Consider the following 23,184-nt stretch of genomic DNA (forward strand, 5'->3'; position numbering starts at 1 on the left):
TTCCTATTAACCTGTGGCCCAAATACCTAGCTTCCTACAGCAGTGGACATGAGTTATTTCTCCATAAAGAAAACAACTAATTCAAAGGGCTTAGTAGAAATGTTAGAAATGATAAGATTTCAAACAGCAGGTTATTAAGGAAATCACATTGTCAAGGAGAGATGGAAGACTATTTACATGATGTACAAGCTAATTAATTAAACACAGCGTAAAAGCCTATAGCTTTACTTCATTATTTCTAAGCTCCATTTACCTTTCTATTTATTTTTATCCTAATTGCTGTCCCTTTTCTGTTTTTGTTAAAGAATTTTTCAAATCTTTCTAGGAATTAAGCAAAACATACCAGAACCAATGATTTCCCAGAACAGGAGGTCCCTAAGTTCCACCTCAATTGCGTTTCCAACCGAATCACACTGAGGCCAGTCTTTCCTCTGCTCTTATACCATGACTGAAGGGCCACAGTGTTTCTGGTTTGCTTAGTCCTCCCGTACTTAGTTCAAAAAAATCTTAAAAATGATATATGTGCTTCAGGTCAAGATAAAACGTGCTTATGTTCTCCACTTCTGTGCCATGAATGTAATAAAAATATTTATTCCAAAAAATAGTACTTTTTGCTATTTCTTCAAAAGAGAAAAAGCCTGTGCTGTACACCCAGTTGGGTGTCCTGCAAGAAATGATAACAAGCTACTCCTAGACTCTCACTGGAAGGATGATTATAGGATAAGCTCTGACAAGGAGAAAAATGAAAGCAGCAAAGAAAAGAGATGTAAAAGGTAATAACGAACATGAAATCAGGTAAAACATATTAAAGACATTGGCAAATCTAAATAAGTCTTAATTATAAAAATAGTAACACCTACTTATAGGAATGGGGAAAGGCAATCTGGACCTATTCTAGACAATAACATAAACAATAGGGAAAGCAGTAAATTTTAGAGGAAAGTTAAAATATGTTAAAGTCATCTTTCATAGAGTTAGTGATTTTTAGATTTCACTAAAAAATTATAAAACTAAGCACTGCATTGAGTTCAGGTTAGCATTAAGACTACCACAGGAATGTATTAATATAATGCCTTCAGCTTGAAAATAAGTAAAAAGGCACATGAAACAACCTTGCCAACATTACAGAAGGCATGAAGAAAAAAATCAAGAAAAATCAAGGCATCAAGAAAAAAATCTGGTAAACAGAAAACCCAAATGAAGTTAATATGAAGGAAGTTTATGGTAGGAGTTTAAACATACAAAGAATACAAAAAGAAAAAAAAAGAATGCCTGCTGTTTTATCATCCAGATACAAGTAGATACAATACTTTGATCTTTCAGTTTTCTTTACACATATTCTGCAAACATTCTTTTTCAAAAACATACCATATAGTATGTATACAACTAGCATTACCTTTCTCTCAATAATCACAAACATATTTTCTGTTGTTGATATAAGAATATACAACATTAACTTTTATTGCAATACAGTACTCCTTTAACCAGAGCTTCTTAATTTGAAAACTGAGCTGGCTTTCAATTCCTGTATTATGAAGCGTTGTAATTAGAAGTATTTATCCATATTCATCATAAAAGTTTTACTCTGCCAAGATACTCTTTGGGATGCAGTAACATCTCATATACCAAATGTCCCTGGATTCCTTGGATCATGCAGTACTGTTTCTAGTGCAAGGAATCCATGTATGAGTGCGCCTGTGCAGTACAAACCTGTGTTGCTTCAGGGCCAACTCTACCTGGGTCAGAGCTCCAAAGTCCACCTGGAAAAGCCCACTCTATTATGTCCTGTAAACATTAGTAGAGTCATTATGTTGTTTTTTCCAGCCAAATTATTCCCCATATAAATAAGCAACTTTTTTTCACGGGAAGTTTGTGTGATGCAAAATAACATTTTTTCATGGAAGAATCAGCACTTCATAATTTAGGAAGGGTCAAGTCTGAGATTTGGAAAGGTCACTGAAGGCTCTGTGACCATAACCTTGACCTCACAATGGACTCACCAAAGAGATGCTAAGAAAATCAGATGCTTGGGCCTCAGTCCGGAACCATCAGATCAGGAGCTCTGGGCTTGGGACCTGAACATTGGTACCTTTTTTTGTGAAGCTCCTCAAGTGATTATAATGTACTCTGAACCAATCCTACAGTTCTCAATTCAGCTACATGCTTTAATAAAATAAACTGGGGCCCAGCTCCACACTGAACAAATCAGAATCTCTTCGTGATGCCTCAACCTTTTTTAACTGAAGCATAGTTGATTTATAATGTTCTGTCAATTTCTGCTGGACAGCCAATTGATTCAGTTACACAAATATACACTCTTTTTTAAATATTCTTTTCCATTATGCTTTATCCCAGGAGATTGGATACAGTTCCCAGTGCTATACAATAGGACTTTGCTATTCATGCATCTCATATATACTAGCTTGCATCCACTGACCCTAAACTCCCAGTCCACCCCTGCCCCTACCCCACCCCCGCCCAGAAACCACAAAACTGTTCTCTATGTCTGTGAGTCTTGTCTCTGTTTTGTAGTTGCCATTCTTTAGATCCCACATTAAAGTGACATCATACGTTGTTGCTGTTTAGTCACTAAGTCATGTCCAACTCTTTGAGACCCCATTAACTGCAGCATGCCAGGCTTCCTTGTCCATCACCAACTCCTGGAGTTTGCTCAAACCCATGTCCGTTGAGTCAGTGATGCTCTCCAATCATCTCATCCTCTGCTACCCTCTTCTCCTCCTGCCTTCAATCTTTCCCAGCATCAGGGGATGCTTTTCCAGTGAGTTGGTTGTTCACATCTGGTGGCCAAAGTATTGGAGTTTCACCTTCAACCATATGACATCACATGACATCTGTCTTTTCCTTTCTGACTTATTTTATGTAGTATGATAACCTCTATGCTCCCCTAGGAGGTTTTCTAAAGAGTACCCAGGAATGAGGATCACTGGCACACTCTATCCTTCTAATTCTATTGCCCAAGGTAACCTAGTCCTTCAGACTAGGACCTAAGCTGTTCCCTCAATCACTGGCCTCTGGGCTGTTTCCCTTCACAGGTCTGGAAGTCTCCTGCTTCCTTCTGTGCGTGTGCCTCCGCACTTCTCATTGCTCAGGCCCACCTCTCTGACTTAAATGCCACATCGATTCTTTCCACAAAATTCTACTGCAGCTCTGACATGAAGCCCTGGCATCCCAGCTTTCCTTCTGATTCTTGTTAACATTTACTGTCTCTGCATCCTCTTTGGTGTCACAGAAATAGAAACACGTATTGAGCACTTGCTGTGTACCATCATCTCATTTAATCTTTACAACAACTCCGTGGAACGTGAACAGTTAATTACTCCACAAGTTCCAAACACGATGCACTTGAGCCTTACAGAGGTTAAGAAACATGCCCAATGGGTTTAGTCTCTGGCAGTCCCTCAAACTGCCTGTTTCTTCCTGATTGTGGATGGCAATCCTCTTTAAAAAGTAACTACCCTGTGACATTCCTGATCATCTTATCCTTTTCACAAATGGAAACCAATGGAGTCAAGCTCCAGACATGAGTGTTTATTTACTGTGTGTGGATACGAACACGTGGAGGCTGTGGTCTCTTTCGTCCTGAGAAGGCAATTATTATGGACTGGATTGTGTTCCTGCCAAAATCCATATGTTGAAGCCCTTACCCCAACTCCCTGAGGGTGTAACCATATCTGCGGATAGCATCTTTAAAGAGATAATCAGTTTGGAAGAACCTCATTGGGATGTTCCCTAATCCAAAATGCACAGTGTCCTCATAAGGAGAGGAAACATGGATGCTCACAGACAGGAAAGACAAAGCAGAGATTCAGAGAGAGGGACGCTCCTCACAGGCTGAGGACGGAGGTCTGTTCACGGACCCCAGAAGGACCAACCCTGCCGACACTCAGGCGCTGCGGTCACGGCCTCCAGACTGGGAGAAGCAAACTTCTCTTGTTCAGATTACCCAGGCTGTTGAGAAAGTCAATTCCTGGGCAGGCTGACAAGAAGTCCAGGGGTCCCCGAGGAGGGAGGGGTCTGGAATTCTCAAGGAGGAGGAAAGGACAAACATTTTTTTTCCCCTCTACATTCCTTAGGATTATATAATAATAATGTATCCTGCTTGAGGACAGTTTCTGGAAAAAACCTTCTGGCTAATCCTATTATCTTAAAACATAAATTATGGGAGTGGGTCTAGTAAGGTTTTTACAACCTCCAGATATTCTTTGGATTCACTGTAATAACTAATTAAAAGTATATAACTCCATTGATAACAATAGTGAGGGGGCACGCTTTCTGCCCTCTTCTGAAGTCTATGTCAGAAGCTTTCTCTATCTCTTTTATACTTTAATAAAACTTTATTACATAAAAAGCTCTGAGCGATCAAGACTCATCTCTGGCCCCAGACTGAATTATTCTCCTCTGGAGGCCAAGAATCCCGGTATCTTTCATGGTTCAGCAACAACCTTTCATTTTAGGGACCCCTGGACTTCTTATCAACCTGCCTAGGAATGGACTCTCTCACTGTGGCATCATGATACAGCAGCTTAAGAAACTGATATATATTACCTCGGACACACCAGCGTCAGAAGACTTCATCAGAATTAAAATTAATCTGGCCCTTGGTGTAGAACTGGAGCATTTAAGAAGACCCAAGTGTAGAAGTCCAACTCAGGAAGAATACCAAGGCTCTCAGAGAAGATGGCTACAGAAAGTAACCATTCAATGCAGATCAGCAGTGCCAGGTGGATGCCCATAAAGTATGAGTAAGAATGACATGCAAGGTAACACCTAGATTTCCAATCTGGCACCTGGCACCAGGAAGTCAGTATCAGCAATCCAGTTTCTAGTTCCTACAGGGGGATTCGTTAGGGCCAAGCGTTAGTTCCAAAGGGACTCCAACAAAAAGCTGGACACGACTGAGCAACTAACACCTTCACTTTCACTTTTCACAAAGATCCAGGGATGGGAGTCTAATAATGAAAACCAGGTACCATCCTGGGGCCTGGTCTCAGGAATATGTTAGAAACCAGATTTCTAGGGCTGGGCCTTGACTGAGCACAGAACAGTGCTGGTCCCCAGAAGTCTGGCTGGAGCTGGGACCACTGTGCATTCTACCTCTTCTTACTGCAAATGGAAAATGGTGCCGGGGCAGGGCAACTGACAGTGCCCACGATGTTCACTTCTCTGTTCAACAGTGTGTGAAAGGGGAGGCTTTCTCTTTGTTTATTTGCTTCCCAAGTCTCTCCCAGGTTCTGATGCTCTGTTATTCTGTGAAACTGAACCCCAAATAAGGACAACCTTTTCACTCACTGGATAAAATGGGTCACAAACACTGCAGTATGATTCTGCATTTTGAAAGGATACTGAAGTAATAACCTAGGAGATAAAATAGATGCACTGAAATTTTCAATATTAACTCTCCTTCTAAATGCATTTTGAAGCACAGATAGTTTCTCTTAAAACGTGCTTCAATCATACACCCAAACAGTCCATTTTAAAAACTGTCAGCATACGTGTCAAATTTGTACTTGATTAGCTTTGAAAATGTGATGTAAACAAGATTTTAATTGAGTTTCTCCTGATTCTAGAATAGAAATCTCCTTCAGATGTAGCTAAATGAGTAGTATTTCTACCCATGGATTAATTTGGAGAAAATATTATTGGATATAATCAGGTTAGATTTATAGACGTAATTTCTTTTCTTTTTATAGAACTTCTTTTAAGTCAGAGCTCCTGCTTTAGAATCAAGGAGATTTTCCAGTCCTTTATGTATTATGGAGAAACTGTAATTCTGAAAAACTCAGCTCCTCTCCATGATATTTCCCAAAATGTTCTTATCCCATTGTCTTAGAAATTAGGAATTAGCACATTAGCTCTGACAACCCCCAACATGCATGGACACTGTTACCTATATCCACTCCGTCTCTAAGATTTAAATTACATAGATGATTAAAACAGTCAAGGTCATTTTATACCCACTGTAAGAAGAAATTAGTTCTCAGACTTTCTCGAAGGAATCTAAACTGAAGCACCTAACACTCTAAACGCTGGCTCTTTCAGCAGCTGCAAGGGAGAATTAAATTCCTCTTCCCCACAGAAATAGTAGGAATCAGTGAAAGATTAACGTACGAAAGGTCAAAGAGAAGCAAAGGCTATCAGAGTTCTATGTGGATCAACCGCTGATAGATGGTGGGTAAAATTATGAGAGGGCCCAGAAGACACCAAAACTGATCCCTTGCAACTTATCAAGGGGAAGTTAAATAGCAATTTTCTGTTTTCCTATTTTAGTGGATATCAAGTGAACCTGTGCACATGATGAAAATGAAAGACTTCTGAGGCAGCTACAATAACTCATTTATCCTCATGGCCCTTCTGCCCACACTGTCGACTCCATTACCCAACCTATTTCAAAATGATCACTTTCTTATTTCTGCTAATGGAGGGCACTCTAATGTTTAAATAACTTTGCTCTATCCACTAACCACTCTATTTAGGATATTCTTTATTGATTTCTAATTTTATGACATCATATTAAAAACCAATGAAAGAAGATACTTTATTAAGCTTACTGTGATACTGATACCCTTTTGCTTTCAAAGCCAATAGATTTATTTCTATTTATATATTTGTATACTTAAGTTGTCTTAATTCCCTATTTCTTGGCCTAAAATTTGAGCAGGATGCTGAACATTTTAGATAAGAATATTCATCAGTTCAGTTCAGCCGCTCAGTCGTGTCCGACTCTTTGTGACCCCATGAACTGCAGCACACCAGGCCTCCCTGTCCATCACCAACTCCCAAAGTTTACCCAAATTCATGTCCATTGAGTCTGTGATGCCATCCAACCATCTCATCCTCTGTCGTCCCCTTCTCCTCCTGCCCTCAATCTTTCCCAGTATCAGGGTCTTTTCCAGTGAGTCAATTCTTCACATCAGATGGCCAAATTATTGGGAGTTTCAGTTTCAGCACAGTCCTTCCAATGAATATTCAGGACTGATTTCCTTTAAGATTCACTGGTTGGATCTCCTTGCAGTCCAAGGGACGCTCAAGAGTCTTCTCCAACACCACAGTGCAAAAGCATCAATTCCTCAGGGCTCAGTGCACTTTGTGCCCAACCCCCACATCCATACATGACACTGGAATAACCACACCTTTGACTAGGTGGACCTCTGTCAGTAGAGCGATGTCTCTGCTTTTTAATATGCTGTCCAGACTGGTCATAGCTTTTCCTCCAAGAAGCAAGCATCTTCTAATTTCATGGCTGCGTCACCATCTACAGTGATTGCGGAGCCCCAAAAATACAGCCTGCCACTTTCCATCATTTCCCCTTCTATTTGCCATGAGTGGGACCAGATGCCATGATCTTAGTGCTCTGAATGTTGAGTTTTAAACCAGCTTTTTCACTCTCCTCTTTCACTTTCATCAAGAGGCTCTTCAGTTCCTCTTTGCTTTCTGCCATCAGGGCGGTGTCATCTGCATATCTGAGGTTATTGATATTTCTCCCGGCAGTCTTGATTCCAGCTTGTGCTCCATTCAGTCTGGCATGTTGCATGATGTACTCTGCATGTAAGTTAGATAAGCAAGTTGACAATATGCAGCCCTGATGTACTGTTTTCCCAGTTTGGAACCAGTCCATTGCTCCATGACCGGTTCTAATTGTTGCTTATTGACCTGCATACAGATTTCTCAGGAGGCAGGTAAGGTAGTTTGGTATTCTCATCTCTTGAAGAATTTCCCACAGTTTGTTGTGATCCACACAGTCAAAGGCTTTAGCATAGTCAATGAAGCTGTAGTACATGGTTTTCTGGAATTCTCTTGCTTTTTGGATGATCCAACGGATGTTGGCAATTTTATCTCTGGTTCCTCTGCCTTTTCTAAATCCAGCTTGAACATCTAGAAGTTCACGGTTCATGTACTGTTGAAGCCTGGCTTAGAGAATTTTGAGCATTACTTTGCTAGCATGTGAGCTGAGTGCAATTGTGCGGTATTTTGAGCATTCTTTGGCATTGCTTTTCTTTGGGATTGGAATGAAAACTGATCTTTTGCATTCCTGTGGACACTGCTAAGTTTTCCAAATTTTCTGGCATATTAAATGCAACATTTTAACAGCATCATCTTTTAGAGATGATAATTGAAGAATATCCATATGCTTATCTCTATCTCTCTGTTCTCCAAATCATTTGTCCCCCATATCTGTCAGTTTTTCCTTTATTTCAACATGGACATAATATTTATCTTCAACTGTGCAAAACAAAGAGACCAAAATAAGTATACATACATTCAATGCAGAAAGGGGTTTATTCTAAAAATTGAAAACCAGTAACTGGCATTGAACTGTGGTGCTAGAGACTCTTGAGAGTCCTTTGGACAGCAAGGAGGTCAACCCAGTCAGTCCTAAAGGAAATCAACCCTGAATATTCAATGGAAGGACTGTTGCTGCAGCTGACGCTCCAATACTTTGGCCACGTGATGCAAAGAGCTGACTCACTGGAAAACACCCTGATGCTAGGAAAGATTGAAGGCAGGAGGAAAAGCAGGGGCAGGCGACAGATAATGAGACAACTGGATGACATCACTGACTCAACGCACATGAGTTTGACCAAAATCCTGGAGACAGTGGAAGACATGGAAGTCTGGCATGCTGCAGTCCACGGGGGTTGCAGAGTCAGATATGACTTAGTGACTGAACAACAAAACTGGCATTTATCATATTATTACATGTGAATACTTCAGGACCAAGTGAAAACCAGTAACAGGCAGACGTTAAATTTCCTATTCTACAGATGAACTTTCAGGCTTCCTGTTCACTTAGAGGAAAGATTACCTAGCTTAACACTCAGATAGTCTATACCAATTACTAAAATAATGCCATATTCTTGACTGCTTCATGCTTGGACCATGATTTTTCTTAACAGTTTCCCCCCGCCCCCCATCAAGTTTTAACTGTTCCTCTTTATTGTTGAGAAAGACAGCCTTTCTTTACCACATTAATAATATCCAGCAACTGACTAGTCATTGGATACTTCTTGGAATCCATGGCATCCTTCTCAAAAAGATATTCTTTGTGGAGCTTCCTATATATGATCTCTAGTGTCCTTCGTGGATTTCTCTGCGTTGGATTCCTCGGTCAGCTCCACTGTTTCTTCTCTCTCATTTGTCCCACTTTCATGATTATTCTGTTTTCTTGAGTACATACAAATTTAGACAATTTTCTCAGAAGGAGACTGCAAAGTAGAATTTCTGAAAATGGGAGCTGATTGATAATTTAGATGTAACTAAGATGGGTTTCACTTCAAACTTTGAAGGCGTTGGTCATTTGTAGTCTAGAATCCATTACTGATGAGAAATGTAAAGTCAGTGTAACTCCTGTTTTACACGTAACCTCCTATTTTACATATAACCTTTATTCTTTAACCTCCAGAATTGTATAGATTTTTCCCTTTTCCCTTAGCATGGTGTTGAATTTCCTCTTTCTTTCATGACTGATCTCTGGAGCCATCTCCTGGGCATCTCCAAGGTTGTAACAGGCTTCTGTATGGCTGCTTCTTTCTGGACCCAAAATAATATTTACAGATTTAATGTCAGCTTTTATTTTAAGGTCTCAGATCAAGATATCTAACTTCCTGTTCAGAAGAATTAATCCATGTTTGCAGGTAAGAGTTTAATCTTGTGTCCAGTTGAACAGTCTTGTATTTTGTCCAAATATATCTTCCAAGCACTTCAGAGCAATGGATTTGCACACATCAGTAAATAAAGTTATTTATTAATTTTTTTAATATAAAAATGTTTTGCATGGAACATCCATAGGTTTGGGCAGGGACACTGCCGCGGGGGTGAGCACTGGGAAATTCAGGCTGTTCTGAACTCCATTAAGATGTGTAGCATTTTTTTCCACTTGCTTTTGGAGCATACCTCTGCTTTGGAGCTATCCCTTACTTCTAGGGTCCACATGTCCTCTTATTTATGCTCGTATCTCACAGCCATTGGTGTGGCCTCGTGCAACATTCGGTTTCAGGCGGACACTTGTGGCAGGTACCACACAGGTGTGATCAGTGGCGCTGCTCCTGCGGACACTGATGCTGTCTCTGACATCTGGGAAGGATGGCGCCTGTGAGCTGGCCCCTTCCCCGCACAGGGAATGAGGCGTTGGCTTGGCGGGACCTGGTGGGAAGGTGGAGGCCCCAGAACGCAGAGCACCTTCTCCAGGACCTCTGGCTTTGCTGAGGCAGCTCACTGGATTGCCTCTTGATTTTTCCTGGGAATTAGATGCAGGGCTGCTCCTGCTGGGTGGCAGGGGGGTAGAGGAGGAGGAAACGGTAGGAAGGATGAAGAGTGTGCTGCAGGGGCTCTGGCAACAAACACTGGGTATGTCTGTGATCAGAAGCTCCGCTTCCCACTCCCAACTTTGCTGACTCTCAGGTCTGAGCCTGAAGTTGCTTCAAGGGACCTCACGGCCGGAAGGCCCCCCTCTGCCCTGACCCTTCTCGCCTCCTCGGCAAGCTCCTCTGTCCCAAGGCAGGCTGCTTGCCTCTTCACACCATCTATTCACAGTCTGCTTCCTCTCCTCTTCACTGATGTTGGGCCTCATGGGGTAGGAAAAATAAACACCTGCATTTGCTCAGACATTAAAAGAGAAAGTCCTTTTGGGGTTTAGCATATGCATACTGCTGCTGCTGCTGCTGCTTCAGTCGTGTCCAACTCTGTGCGACCCCACAGACGGCAGCCTACTAGGCTCCTCTGTCTCTGGGATTCTCCAGGCAAGAATACTGGAGTGGGTTGCCATTTCCTTCTCCAATGCATGAAAGTGAAAAGCGAAAGTGAAGTCGCTCAGTCATGCCTGACTCTTAGCGACCCCCTGGACTGCAGCGCACCAGGCTCCTCCGTCCATGGGATTTTCACAGGCAAGAGAACTGGAGTGGGGTGCCACTGCCTTCTCCGATATACATACTACTAGATATTAAATAGATAATCAACAAGGACCTACTGTATAGCACAGGGAACTCTAGTCAATATCTTGTAATAATCTAAACTTTGCTAACCACCCGAAACTAGCACCACAGTGTAAATCGACTGTACGCCAATATAAAACAAAACTTAAATAAAAAATAGAGAAGTCTTTCCAAGTAGTAATTATTTAAAGGTTTCAGTTTTCAACATCAGTAGTCAAATTCTTACCACAGAACCTGACTTGACTTTGGAGTGTCTTGGAGACTTTTTAGAGAGAACAGATTCATTAGATATATTGTTGTTCAGTTGCTAAGTCGTGTCCAGCTCTTTGCGATCCCATGGATTGCAGCACATCAGGCTTCCCTGTCCTTCACTATCCCCCGGAGTTTGATCAAACGCATGTCCACTGAGTTGATGATGCCATCCAACCATCTCTGTCAACCCCTTCTCTTCCTACCCTCAATCTTTCTCAGCATCAGGGTCTTTTCCAAAGAGACATATTTTCATATCGGGTGGCAAAATTATTGAGCTTCAGCTTCAGCATCAGTCCTTCTAATGAATATATCCTCTCTATTAAGTCCTCAGTAACAGTTCTCTTGGTTGCCCAGAAAAGTGTCACAGGAGCAAAAACCATGACTGGCCCCATATGTATCCATCTGTACCTATGTACATGTCTGTATTATTCAATCACTGTACCTCTAAAACCTAGCACAATGTGCCTAGAATTCAGCAGATTCTTGTAGATACCTTGCTTAATATCATGTAAATAATGTAATATTTATGTAACATCACACAGAAATTAATACATGACTGAATGGTGACCACCTTCTTTAATTGAAAACCCTCTTAAAATTATAGGAAGAAGCACCAGGAGCATCAAAAGAATATAAAATACCTTCTGTGCTCTCAAGAAACAGAAGTAAATCAACTTCCATGTAGAATTAAAAGTACTATGTAAGCAACAGGCAATGTACTGCTGGAGCCCAAACAGGTGACTCCTAACAGTTTTAGCTTAATGACTAACGGATGATACTAAGCACTACATGAATTAGTTACATCTAAATAATATAGTACCTCATAGTTGCAAAGCTTCCCAATGCTTGTTCCTGACTCCTCAGTGTTTAAGCTGTCAGGGACCCAGACTACACAGTGAATAGTTCACAGTGCCCACAACTGACACATGGATCCCCTGAAACTGTTTTTGTTTTATGGGGAAAATTCAACCTTGTGATTAAGTGTCCTCAGTCTCTCTTTTGAATCACTTATTATTTGCTACCTTTAGAAGCATTATTTCTTGCCAGTCATCCGGGTAACACACACTCCTACAAGGACTGCTGAATGATACTTAGCAGCAACAGCTACAAAGAAACCTGGTAGCCCTTGTTCATCAGAAGCCATTCACAAAGTGCTTTAAAAGTTCAAAGGTAATATTAATTTGGGTCGTATTTTTCCCAGGCTCTCAAAGCCAGCAAGAAGGCAAGGATTAAAAGGGAAGGAAATCGTTTTATCCCACGCCAGACTCTTCTTCCAGTGTGCTTTGTCAGAGGGCTTCAGGTTCCTTGTAAGTGTCAGCGGATGAATCCCCTGATTGAGGCAGCGATGCTCTGCTTCTTCTGAGCTATGATGCCTTTTCCTCCTCTCACCTTTTCCTCCTCTCATCCACTTCGCACTGCCTGCGTCTCTTGTTTTTCTCCTTAGGCCTCCTGACTCGATTCCTTAGGGGCACAAATCTTCACTGGACCTTGCCCCAGGAGATCTTGTTACACATTTCACGTAAATTCAACTGCTTTCTTATTACAAGTAAGATTTAGTTCTCTGTTTTTCTTCTGCATGGAGAGATTCAATACTTATAATCTAACACAGTGGTCCCCAACTTTTTATTTTTTTAAATAAAAAAACTTAAATTTACTGTATGTCATCAGTTCCCCACCCCCCCATTAATGCCGCCTTTCTTGTCTTGAATCCAGTCCAGGTACCACATTACATTATCATGTCTTCCAAATCCCCAACCTTTTTGCACCAGGGACTGTGTCATGAAAGACAATTAGCCCAGGGTGGAGAGGGAAGTTTCAAGATGACTCTCCTAAAGAGCACACAACCTAGACCCTCACCTGCACCATGCACAGAAGGGTCCACGCTCCTAGGAGAGTCTAACGCCACCATCGATCTGACAGGAGGTGGGCCAATGCGGAGTGCCTTTAAGTGCAGGGGAAACTTCCTTCCCTAGCCTGCAGCTCTTCTGCTGTGCCCGCAGGCTCCGAGCAGACCACCGACCAGCAGTGGTCCCTGGCCCAGGGGTTGGGGAGCCCTCATCCAAGAAATCAGAGATGCCCAATTATTTCCAGCATCATGCTGACTATCTATGTGTTGACTTTCAGATACCATTTGCGCAGGGAACCTTTCTGGTTAAACATCTGGACACAAAGCAAAACTGTATCAATACATCTGGAAGGAATGCTCCTTTGATGCATTTAATACATTATACTTCATTGTGTAATTATACTTTATTGTTTATTTCTCTCAACAACATGTAAGCTCCATAAAGGCATGCAGCACATGTCTTTGTTTTTGACATCAGTGTATCCACCGAAAGTGTTAAATCTACACTTACTAATAAACACACAAACCAACTCAGCATAATGATAAGGATAACAACATAAATGGCAAGAGTAGTACACATATATTAAGTAGACGCCTTGTGCCAGAACAATGGTCTGGAGGCTTGTATTCCCTCAGAATTCACATGTTTAAATTTTAACCCCCCAAATAGGACATGGGGCCTTTGGGTGATGCTTATATCAGGAGGGTGAAGCCCTCATGAGTGGGATTAGCGCTCATCACATACCCCACAGAGCTCCCTGTCCGTGTCCCCCCTGCGGACACAATGAGAAGGAGTGACTCTGCCTGAGCTAGAAAGAGCACCTTCCCCAGGACAAGACCGTGCTGGCACCTGGACCCTGGGCCTCCCAGCCCCTGGAACTGTGAGAAAATGAATTTCTTTTGTTTACAAGCTACTTAGTCTGTGGAATTTTGTTACAGGAGCCCAAACAGACTAGCAGAGCCATGCAAGTGTTCAATAGTTACATGATACATGTAACCGATAAACTGAGCAAGTGAATACCCGGGATACAGTCAAAATGCTGCTTTCTTATATTTATTCCATGAAGATCATCTTCCCTGACCGTGAAGGTCGTTGTACGGCTTCCTCTCCGGGGAAGATGGCTCTTCCCTGATTACTCGTCCCTTTCTCATCCCTCTAGAGCCTGGAAGATATAAAGCGGGTTCTTTCACCTCTTCTTCGTTTTACATATACATCATATATATATACGATGATCTCACCTTCATTGCAATATTAGTTCTATGGCACATATGCCACAGGCTCATCAAGACAGGAAGAATGCTAACTTAGCATCCTGCTGCAGCTACATGAGCTCATCCAAACCACTCAGTCACCTGACAAAGGGGAAACGCTCATCTCCACTGTGGCAATAAGAAAACTGAGACTTAGGGATGCTAAAAAAGTCGTGCAGGGTCACAGCGCGCTGTAGACGATCACGGCTGAGCCCTTGGTCAGCAGTGGTAATCCTTAGCAATAAAGGCATTAATCAATATTACAGATTAAGGTTAAAGGAGGAAAATGCCTATGCTTCATTCATAGACATTGAGAATGAGATTATTTATAAATGAAGAGAAAACAGGGCTGCATGTATCCGACGATGTCTCCTATGCTTCCATATGAAGAACCTGAACCCCAACTTCAGAGGTGGCTAAATTCCAGGTCGTCACGCAAGTGCCCAGAAGATAATTCCTGAGAAAGGGAGATAGCGGCCAGAGACATTAAGTGCCTCTCATCACACTAGCTGCCTTCCTCCACTCACCCACACCACCAGTCATGTTTCTTTCATAATCTGTTGTCACTGTAAATAATTCTGAGCTTCATTTCTAGTTTCATGCCCATTGTGATTTATTAAACACATTCAAGTGGAGCTGGTGTACACCCTTTCTTTACAGGGTAGGAAAATATACATATGTAACTATATCTATATCCATCCTCATAAGGGGTTTTCTGCACACCAATTAAGCATATCCACTTACTTAACACTTCCCTTATGACTTAAGGGAAAAAAAAATACATGTTCACAAAACACAACATTGAGGCACGAAAGACAGCAAAAGTCTACACATCATCTGACTTTTAAAACACCAATATGCACTTTATAAACATTAATGCCTAACTGAAAAAGCCAAATTCACCCCTCCCTCATACTCCAAAGATACCTATTACCAGTTGAATTGTAGTACTAATAGCAACAGAATGAGCTTTTAAAATTGTTCCCAAATATAGCATAAGATCATTGGGACATGCTGCACGCATGCTAAGTCGCTTCCGTCGTGTCCCACTCTGCAACGCTATGGACAGCAGCCCACCAGGCTCCTCCGTCCATGGAACTGTCTGGGCAGAAATATTGGAGTGGATTGCCATTTCCTTCTCCTCATTGGAGCATCAGTTCAGTTCAGTTCAGACGCTCAGTCATGTCCAACTCTTTGAGACCCCATGAATTGCAGCACACCAGGCCTCCCTGTCTATCACCAACTCCCGGAGTTCACCCAAACTCATGTCCATCGAGTCCGTGATGCCATCCAGCAAGCAGATTCTTCAGCATCTGAGCTACCAGGGAAGCCCCAGAACTACAACAAAGATGATAACCACCACCAACTGAATTCATGGCTGTGGTCAGTTTAAATCTAAGCGAATAGCAGCAAAAGGAGGAGACTCTTCAAAATAAACACAGGAGTTTAAATTGACATTGATGTATCTTCTAGAGCACTATCATCTAAAGGATTTTCTGTGATGATGGCTCTAGAATACTAAATTTCCCAGAATGAGAGGAACCAACCTCATGAATAATTCTTATAACTCATTCGGTGCCTGCGGCGACGTTTTTAAACTCCACATCCAAAAATAAAAGGAGACAAAACACTAAAACCTTCCATTTGCTGGGAGACTGCCTGGAGCATTCCAAGCCCCACTTTCATCCCCAACTTTTACTGAGACTTAATTGACATACAGCTTCCCTGATAGCTCAGTTGGTAAAGAATCCTCGAGCATTGCATGAGACCAGATTTCTGGAGCGTAGATCCACTGGAGAAGGGAAAGGCTACCCACGCCAGTATTCTTGGGCTTCCCTTGTGGCTCAGCTGGTAAAGAAACTGCCGGCAATGCTGGAGACCTGGGTTCGAACCCTGCAGGGGCGCACCTTGAGCCCAGCACACGCGCCTCTCAGCCACGCTCCCGAATCCCGACCCTCTGCACACACACCCCCAGTCCCCAGCGGGCACCTCAGATTCCTGCACACGAGCCCCGAGTCCCACACTCCGCTCATCCCTTGGTCGCCCCTCGGATCCCAAGGTTGGGAAGATCCCCTGGAGAAGGGTAAGGCTACCCACTCCAGTATTCTGGCCTAGAGAATTCCATGGACTATTTTAGTCCATGGGGTCGCAAAGAGTGGGACATGACTGAGCGACTTTCACTTTCACTTTCCATGGAAGTTTAAGGTGTAAACCTAACCACGTGCGGATTTCCAGGAGGCTCAGTGGCAAAGAATCCACCTGCCAGTGGCGGAGACCCAAGAGACTCGAGTTCCACCCCTGGGTCTGGAAGATCCCCTGGAGTAGGAAAAGGCAATCCACTCCAGTATTCTTGCCTGGAAAATTCCATCGACAGGGGAGACTGGCAGGCTATACAGTCCATGGCACGGCAAAAAGTCACACTGCTGAGCGACGTGTGAACTTTAACCATCAGACATACATAGGAGGCCAGAAGGCTACCCCAGGAAGGTTAGTTAACATCTCTTCATCCGGTTACCAAAATAATTTTCTTGTGATGACAACTTTTAGGATTTGCCTTCGTAGCTTCTTTCTAATATACCGTAAAGCAGTGGTAACTGCAGTCACAGTCACCATGCTAGACATTACCAGATACGCTTGTAAACCTTGCAGGCGCGCACCCTGAGCGCACAGCACACGCGCTTCTGAGCCACACTGGCGAATCCCCGAGCCTCGCACACACGCCCCCAGCTCAGCGTATATCTCGGATCCCAGCACACAAGCCCCCAGCCCGGAGCGCGCACTTCGGATCCCAGCACACACACCCTCAGCCCCGAGCGTATATCTCGGATCCCAACACAGGAGCCCTCAGGCCGGAGCGCGCACCTCGGATCCCAGCACACACACCCCCAGCCCCGAGCGTATATCTCGGATTCCGGCACACGCCCCCAGCCCGGAGCGCGCGCCTCAGATCCCCGCAGGAGCGCCCGGCTCCCACCCACCCTGCCCGCCCCGCCGGCGCCCAGAGCCCGCGCGCCGCCGCCGCTCGCTCACCCTTCTCGCTGACGCTCTCACTCTCCAGCTCCACGTCCTCGCAGCTGGTGTACTCCGGCGTTGACACACCCTCTTCTTCCGAGCTGCTCACGGACATCTGGCGCCGCTTGCCGCCCCGCTTGGCGCGGTGCGGCTTGGGCGGCGACGGCCGCACAGACTCGGACTGGTCGGAGCTGAGCGAGTCGTTGCGCAGCATGGTCTCCACCTTCTCGCGCTTGGCCTTGCGCACCAGGACGGCCGAGCCGGGGTCCAGGCGGCTCTGCTTCCGGAGCGGCTCCGGGGCCTCCGCGGGGCCCGGGCCTGGCCGGGGCGCCGGCGGGCTGGGGTCGGCGAGCGGCGGGGCGCCCGGCGCGCGGGCCTCCGCGGTCCTCTCGGCCGAGTAGGCGCGCGGCGAGGCGGGCGGCGAGCCGCGGGCGGCGTGGGGCGCGCGCGGGCCGGGCCTGCCCTCGGGCCCCGCGGCCGCCTCGGTGCGCGGCAGGGACACGTCGCTGTGGCGCCGCTCGTGCCGGGCGCGGGACACCCGCGCGTGCATGCGCATCTGCTGCTCCTCGGGCGGCGGCTGGACAGGGTACCGCGCCAGGTTCGGGTCGCTGCGGTACCGGGTCTGGTACTCCTCCTCCTTCCGCTGCTTCTCCGCTTCAGCCACCGGGCCTTCCTCGCGTTTCTCCGGCACGACGGAGTAGTCCTGGGACCGGCCTTTCTCCAGCCTTCGGCTTTCCCGCCTTTCCTTCCGCTCCCGCTCTTCCGCGGGCGCCTCTGCGGGCGGCGCCGAGGTCCTGGGCGCGCGTTTGCGCTCGCTCTTTGGGGCGCCTTTGCCATTCTGCTCGGCCAGCCCTGGGGTCTTCTTCCTGGGATGCACAAAGAAACGTGGAGAAGGAGAATCGCGTGTAAACTCACGGCGAGGACCAGACCTCAGAAGCAGCATCCTTGGAAATAGCTATCCTTCGATGTCTAATTAAAAAGCGAGATGTTAAAAAGGCACATTAAACGTATACCTGAGTCGCTTTCTAAATAAGGCTCCTTTGAGTTACAAGATATTCAGGGTCTTCACAACTGGCTTTCAGATTTTTAAATTCTCTATCAGCTACACAGATCATTTTAAAAACCAATAAATTAATGCACTAAAGGAACAAGTTTTATGCGAACCTCTTTAACATGTTCTAGATAAAATAATATAGGCAATAATAAGCTAGGATAAACACTGATAGATATATATCAGTTCAAAAATTAATACCCGACATATATTGGGGCAATATATATTAATATCTTATAACTGAAACATTCAAGGAAACCTGACTACAAGTATGTCCATTTCAGAAATTAATTCTACCAGCACTTCAGTTGTAGAACAAAAGTACTTTTTAAGAGATGATGTGCAGTCCAACACTTTTTAGGGACTTGGTTAGGGAAAAAAAAAAAATGATTGAAGCTGAGCCTTCATTTTACCTTCCCCAGCAAAAATGATAGAAATGTTGACATTTTGAAATTATTATTCATTTTTCCTCCCTCCCAGGCCTTCTCCCTCATTCCAAAATGCAGAGCACAGGGAACCATGTTCAATATCCTATAATAAATCATAACAAAAAGCAACATGAAAAGAAAAAGCAGTTTGTGTTCTACTTTGCTTTCCATCTTGTAGGAGGCACTGGCAAAGATAAAGGAAAAGTGTTTCACGGTCTGAATATTTAAATTACATTGTTTAAGATGGCCCTGTGCAGCCCTTTTCTGAACACTGTAGTCCGCCTGCTTTGGGAAGCTTTCAGCAAGGACACCAGAAGTTACAGAAAGGGGATGCCTCAGCAAAGCATTCAGACCCTATATGCTCTACTGTGCAGTTAAAATGGGGACAGCTAGGCTCTTTCTGGAATCCTTAGATCCATCGAAAGGGCCTTCCAGAGAGAACACTGGACGTCCAAAAGCAGGCTTCATGAGCAAACACTGAGAATAACATACAAGATGGGGGAAAGTAGAGCAGTTTCTGTTGTCCATCATCAAAGTAGTAATTGCTAAAATATGTTGTGGGATCAGTTTGAGCAGGGGCTGGTGATAACGGAGAGAAAGGGTAGAGGGTTTCCAATGACCCAAAAGCAAAACAGAAGCCTGGTCAGCTCTGCTCGAGGCATTTAGATTACTTGGTCCTTTGAAGTGGGAGAGATTTTCAGGGAGGGTGGAGTTTCACAGGTAGCATTGCTGTTTTCCCGCATAAGGGGTCTGCAATGAATGCAGTCATCATAATTAGAGTTTTCATGAAAGTGTGATGAATGTACTGCAAACCTCAGTAGCTCATTAAAGCAGAGTTGCCCTTGTTGGAAGTTTCTATAGAGTCGATATTTCTGTGGTTGTTGAAATGCTGATCAATGATGCTTACCTTGCAGAGTTCATGCGCAGATTAAAGGAGACAGCATCTGTGAAGATGCTTTATGAAAGGATAGCCTTATATGCAAATGGGACTTTTCTGCAGTCTCTCTGATTCTTGTCTTTGAAATAGGCCTTTTCTCACCTCTAATGTTGCCATCCCCACTAGCTCTTGATGAGTGTACAAATTAGGATCAAAAAGATTAAGATCTTGTTTCCAAAAGAAGTATGTATCCCGGTGTTTACTGCAGCACTACTTACAATAGCCAGGACACAGAAGCAACCTAAATGTCCATCAGCTGTTGAATGGGTGGAGAAGACATGGCACGTATAAAATACAGTGGAATACGGTAATAAAATAACAGGAATAAAGAGGAAGAAAATGTCATTTGCCACAACATGGATGTGACTAAAGATTGCCGTACTACGTGAAGTAAGTCGGGAAGAGTACAAATTTGGTATGTTATCACATGTATGTGGAATCTAGAAAAATGGTACAGATGAAGCTATTTGCAGGGCAGGAACAGAGACACAGACTTAGAGACCAGAACTTGTGGACACAGTGGTGGAAGGAGAAGTGAAGTGAAGAGAAGCTCAGTCGTGTCCGACTCTTTGGGACCCCATGGACTCTCCAGGCCAGAATACTGGAGTGGGTAGTCTTTCCCTTCTTCAGGGGATCTTCTTAACCCAGGGATCAAACCCAGGTCTCCCGCATCACAGGCGGATTCTTTCCCAGCTGAGCCACAAGGGAAGCCCAAGAATACTGGAGTGAGTAGCCTATCCCTTCTCTAGCGGATCAGGATTCCCGTCCCAGGAATCAGACCGGGGTCTCCTGCATTGCAGGTGGATTCTTCACTAACTGAGGTATCAGGGAAGTAGAGAGTGGGACAAATTGAGAGAGTAACATTGACATGCATACACTCACATGTAAAACGCATAGCTAGTGGTGGAAGGACAGGGTGGGATGACTTGAGAGACCAGCACGGACACACACACACTCCCATGTGTAAAACACATAGCTCGTGGGAAGCGGCTGTGGAGCATAGGGGCTCAGCTCAGTGTTCTGTGATGACCTAGGGAGTGGGATGGACGGTGGGAGGGGGGTCACAGCAGGAGGGGGTATATCTGTATATATAACTGATTCACTTTGTTGTATCAGAAACTAACACAGCACTGAAAAGCAACTGTACTCCAATAATACAAATTTTTAAACAATGAAATATAAAACAAGACAGCCAGCCACTCCTTCAGGCTTGGCTCATTCTCTCAAGGGCCCTGACTACCAGCCAGGTCCCCCTCTTCCTCCTTCTCCAGCCCCAACATCCTCACTGTTGTCTTCGGTATTATAAACAGCAAGTCATCTATATCACCAGAAAAGCTATTTGCCCTTATCAGTCTTTTTCAGATTTCATCAAAAAGCCTCTCCTTGGTGCCTGCTCTTGACTTCTTTGTAGTTTTTCACAGGTCATCATAAGCAGGACTCAAATTTTCTCTTTGGAAACTCTAGACCTCCAAACTCTTCCTCTCCTTTAAAAGAAATCCTTTTCTGACCAATCGTGAGCTGCCCTTTCAGCGTCTTTTCTCTCCTTAACTCACAGCACTTTGTCACCATGCTGCAAGTCTGGCCATCACCAGGGTGGCTCTGGTGTCTGGCCATCATGGTCTCTCCTATTTTGCCTGCCCATCCCACAACTTCTGGGTGTCCTGTCTGCCTGTGTTCAGAAGGTGCTCCCCTTTCCTGCGGCCTCCAAAGGACGTGTGTTTATATTGTCTAGCTCTGATCATGTCAGCTGTCTGCGCCAGTCCACTGCCCAGGGCTCTGTCTTCCCTAGGGGACAGTGTGGTCTCTTTCCCAGGATCTGAATGGAAAGGCACCATGCACCAGTCGTCTTGATGCCCTCCGGCTCCTGCAGTGTTCGGTAATGGTAAACACTTGGTGCCTACAGTCTGCATTCACTAGAGGCCTCCCATGGGCCTGCTGCTGAGCACAGGTGCTCACTCAGTCCTCCAAGGTGCCCATGAGAATCCCTGGTGACAGAGCCAGGCCTGGAATCCGGATCAGTTCAGCTTTGAAGTCTTTGAGCTTATTGTGAGAGTTTCGTTTGACAAGGAGATCAGAAAGCTTCCTTAGATCCTACCCTCGGATCCTGTCCTCCCACCCAGAGGAATAACTAAGGGTCACACAAATGAAGGCAGCCACACCTAGTGCTAACCGTCAGGTGTCCCAGACTCCCAGCCTCGGGAAGAAAAGGGCTATATTCCCCCTTGTTAACGCTGTCCCCACCTACTGCACAGCATCCTGTCTGGTCATCAATATACATTTTTGAATGAATGATACAGTAGACAAATTGAAATTAATAAGCTCATCACATGAGCCCAAGCTTACAAGTCTCCATTGCATTCCATTGTTTTCAGGATAAAGTCTGTGAAATTGAACTTGTCTAAAAGGCCCAGTGTGACCTGGGCACTCAGACCTCACCATCATCCCCTGCTCCCCCCTCTCCAACTCACCCTCCAGCCAAGAGCATCCTCTGGGTGGTTCCACTGTTCCTTCCAGCCAGACACCCGTGCACCCACCCCTTGCTTCACCTGGCTCATCTCTAGTCACCTTCAAAGCTCAGGGTAGAAGAAAGCATCCTCCAGGAAGCCTTTGCTGATGCACCCCCAGCCCTAAGTGTGTCTGTTCCCCATATTCTTCTCTCAGAGCACATATTCAACTGCAGGACTCACTCTAATAGCCAAAAACAGCCAATGGCTGTTCTCACCAAAGGGTTGGAAGTTAATAGTACCCTTTAAACAATGAAATGTAAAACAAGACAGCCAGCCACTCCTTCAGGCTTGGCTCATTCTCTCAAGGGCCCTGACTACCAACCAGGTAGCCCTTGTTTACCTCCACGGGACACGTGAAAGACAAGCTTCTCAGCAAAGACCTCCTAAGGAAAGATACGTTCTAGAGAGAGACAAAGGCAGCGGGCTCCCTATCACCTTTCTGGTTGAGTCTGAGAGGCACCCTTTCTGCATATCCTAAGCGGCTTGATTCCTGAAGATGGGTTTGCTCTCCATTTAAGATCTTGCCCTTTGCCTGTGGGTTGCTGACCTCTTACCTGTCCCTGGGAGGCTCGCTTCTAGATCTGGAGGATGCCTGCTTCTGCTCAGGGCCCCCGGCTTGCGGGGCGGGCTCAGCGCCCTTGGTCCTGTCCATCTGTGCGCCAGGAGCAGCCTGGTCCTGGGCGGAGGCCGCGGCGCTGCTCAGGGGGGTCTGCGACCTCGAGCGCTCTTGGAGCCGGGCTTTCTTCTCTCTAGGCGCCTCGGAACCCGCCCCTGTAGCCGTGTCGCTGAGCGTTCCGTCCTGACTGGGCTGCTGAGGGCCGCTGCCGAAGAACCACGCCCCTGACTTGGTTAAGATTTCCTGTTGCTTTCGACACAAATTGCATACCCACATAACCTATTTGAAGAAGAGAGAACGGTGTAAATTTTCTGTGCTGTGGAAATAAATTTATT

At 44.9% G+C, this 23,184-nt stretch overlaps 1 protein-coding gene across 13 annotated transcripts in view; it reads right to left on the reverse strand.

Annotated features, from left to right (window-relative positions):
- The window catches only part of RIMS1 (regulating synaptic membrane exocytosis 1), a 599,063-nt gene that overhangs the window by 228,775 nt on the left and 347,104 nt on the right, over positions 1-23,184 (reverse strand). For all 13 annotated transcript variants that reach the window (XM_060393556.1, XM_060393561.1, XM_060393554.1 and 10 more), the window contains exons 4-5: positions 22,788-23,128; positions 17,329-18,176 (exon numbers count right to left, since the gene is read on the reverse strand). In XM_060393556.1, coding sequence (XP_060249539.1) covers positions 17,329-18,176; positions 22,788-23,128 — 1,189 coding nt within the window. The remainder of the gene's footprint in view (positions 1-17,328; positions 18,177-22,787; positions 23,129-23,184) is intronic.

Source organism: Ovis aries, chromosome 9 (assembly GCF_016772045.2).
Source record: "Ovis aries strain OAR_USU_Benz2616 breed Rambouillet chromosome 9, ARS-UI_Ramb_v3.0, whole genome shotgun sequence".
Taxonomy (NCBI): Eukaryota; Metazoa; Chordata; class Mammalia; order Artiodactyla; family Bovidae; genus Ovis; species Ovis aries.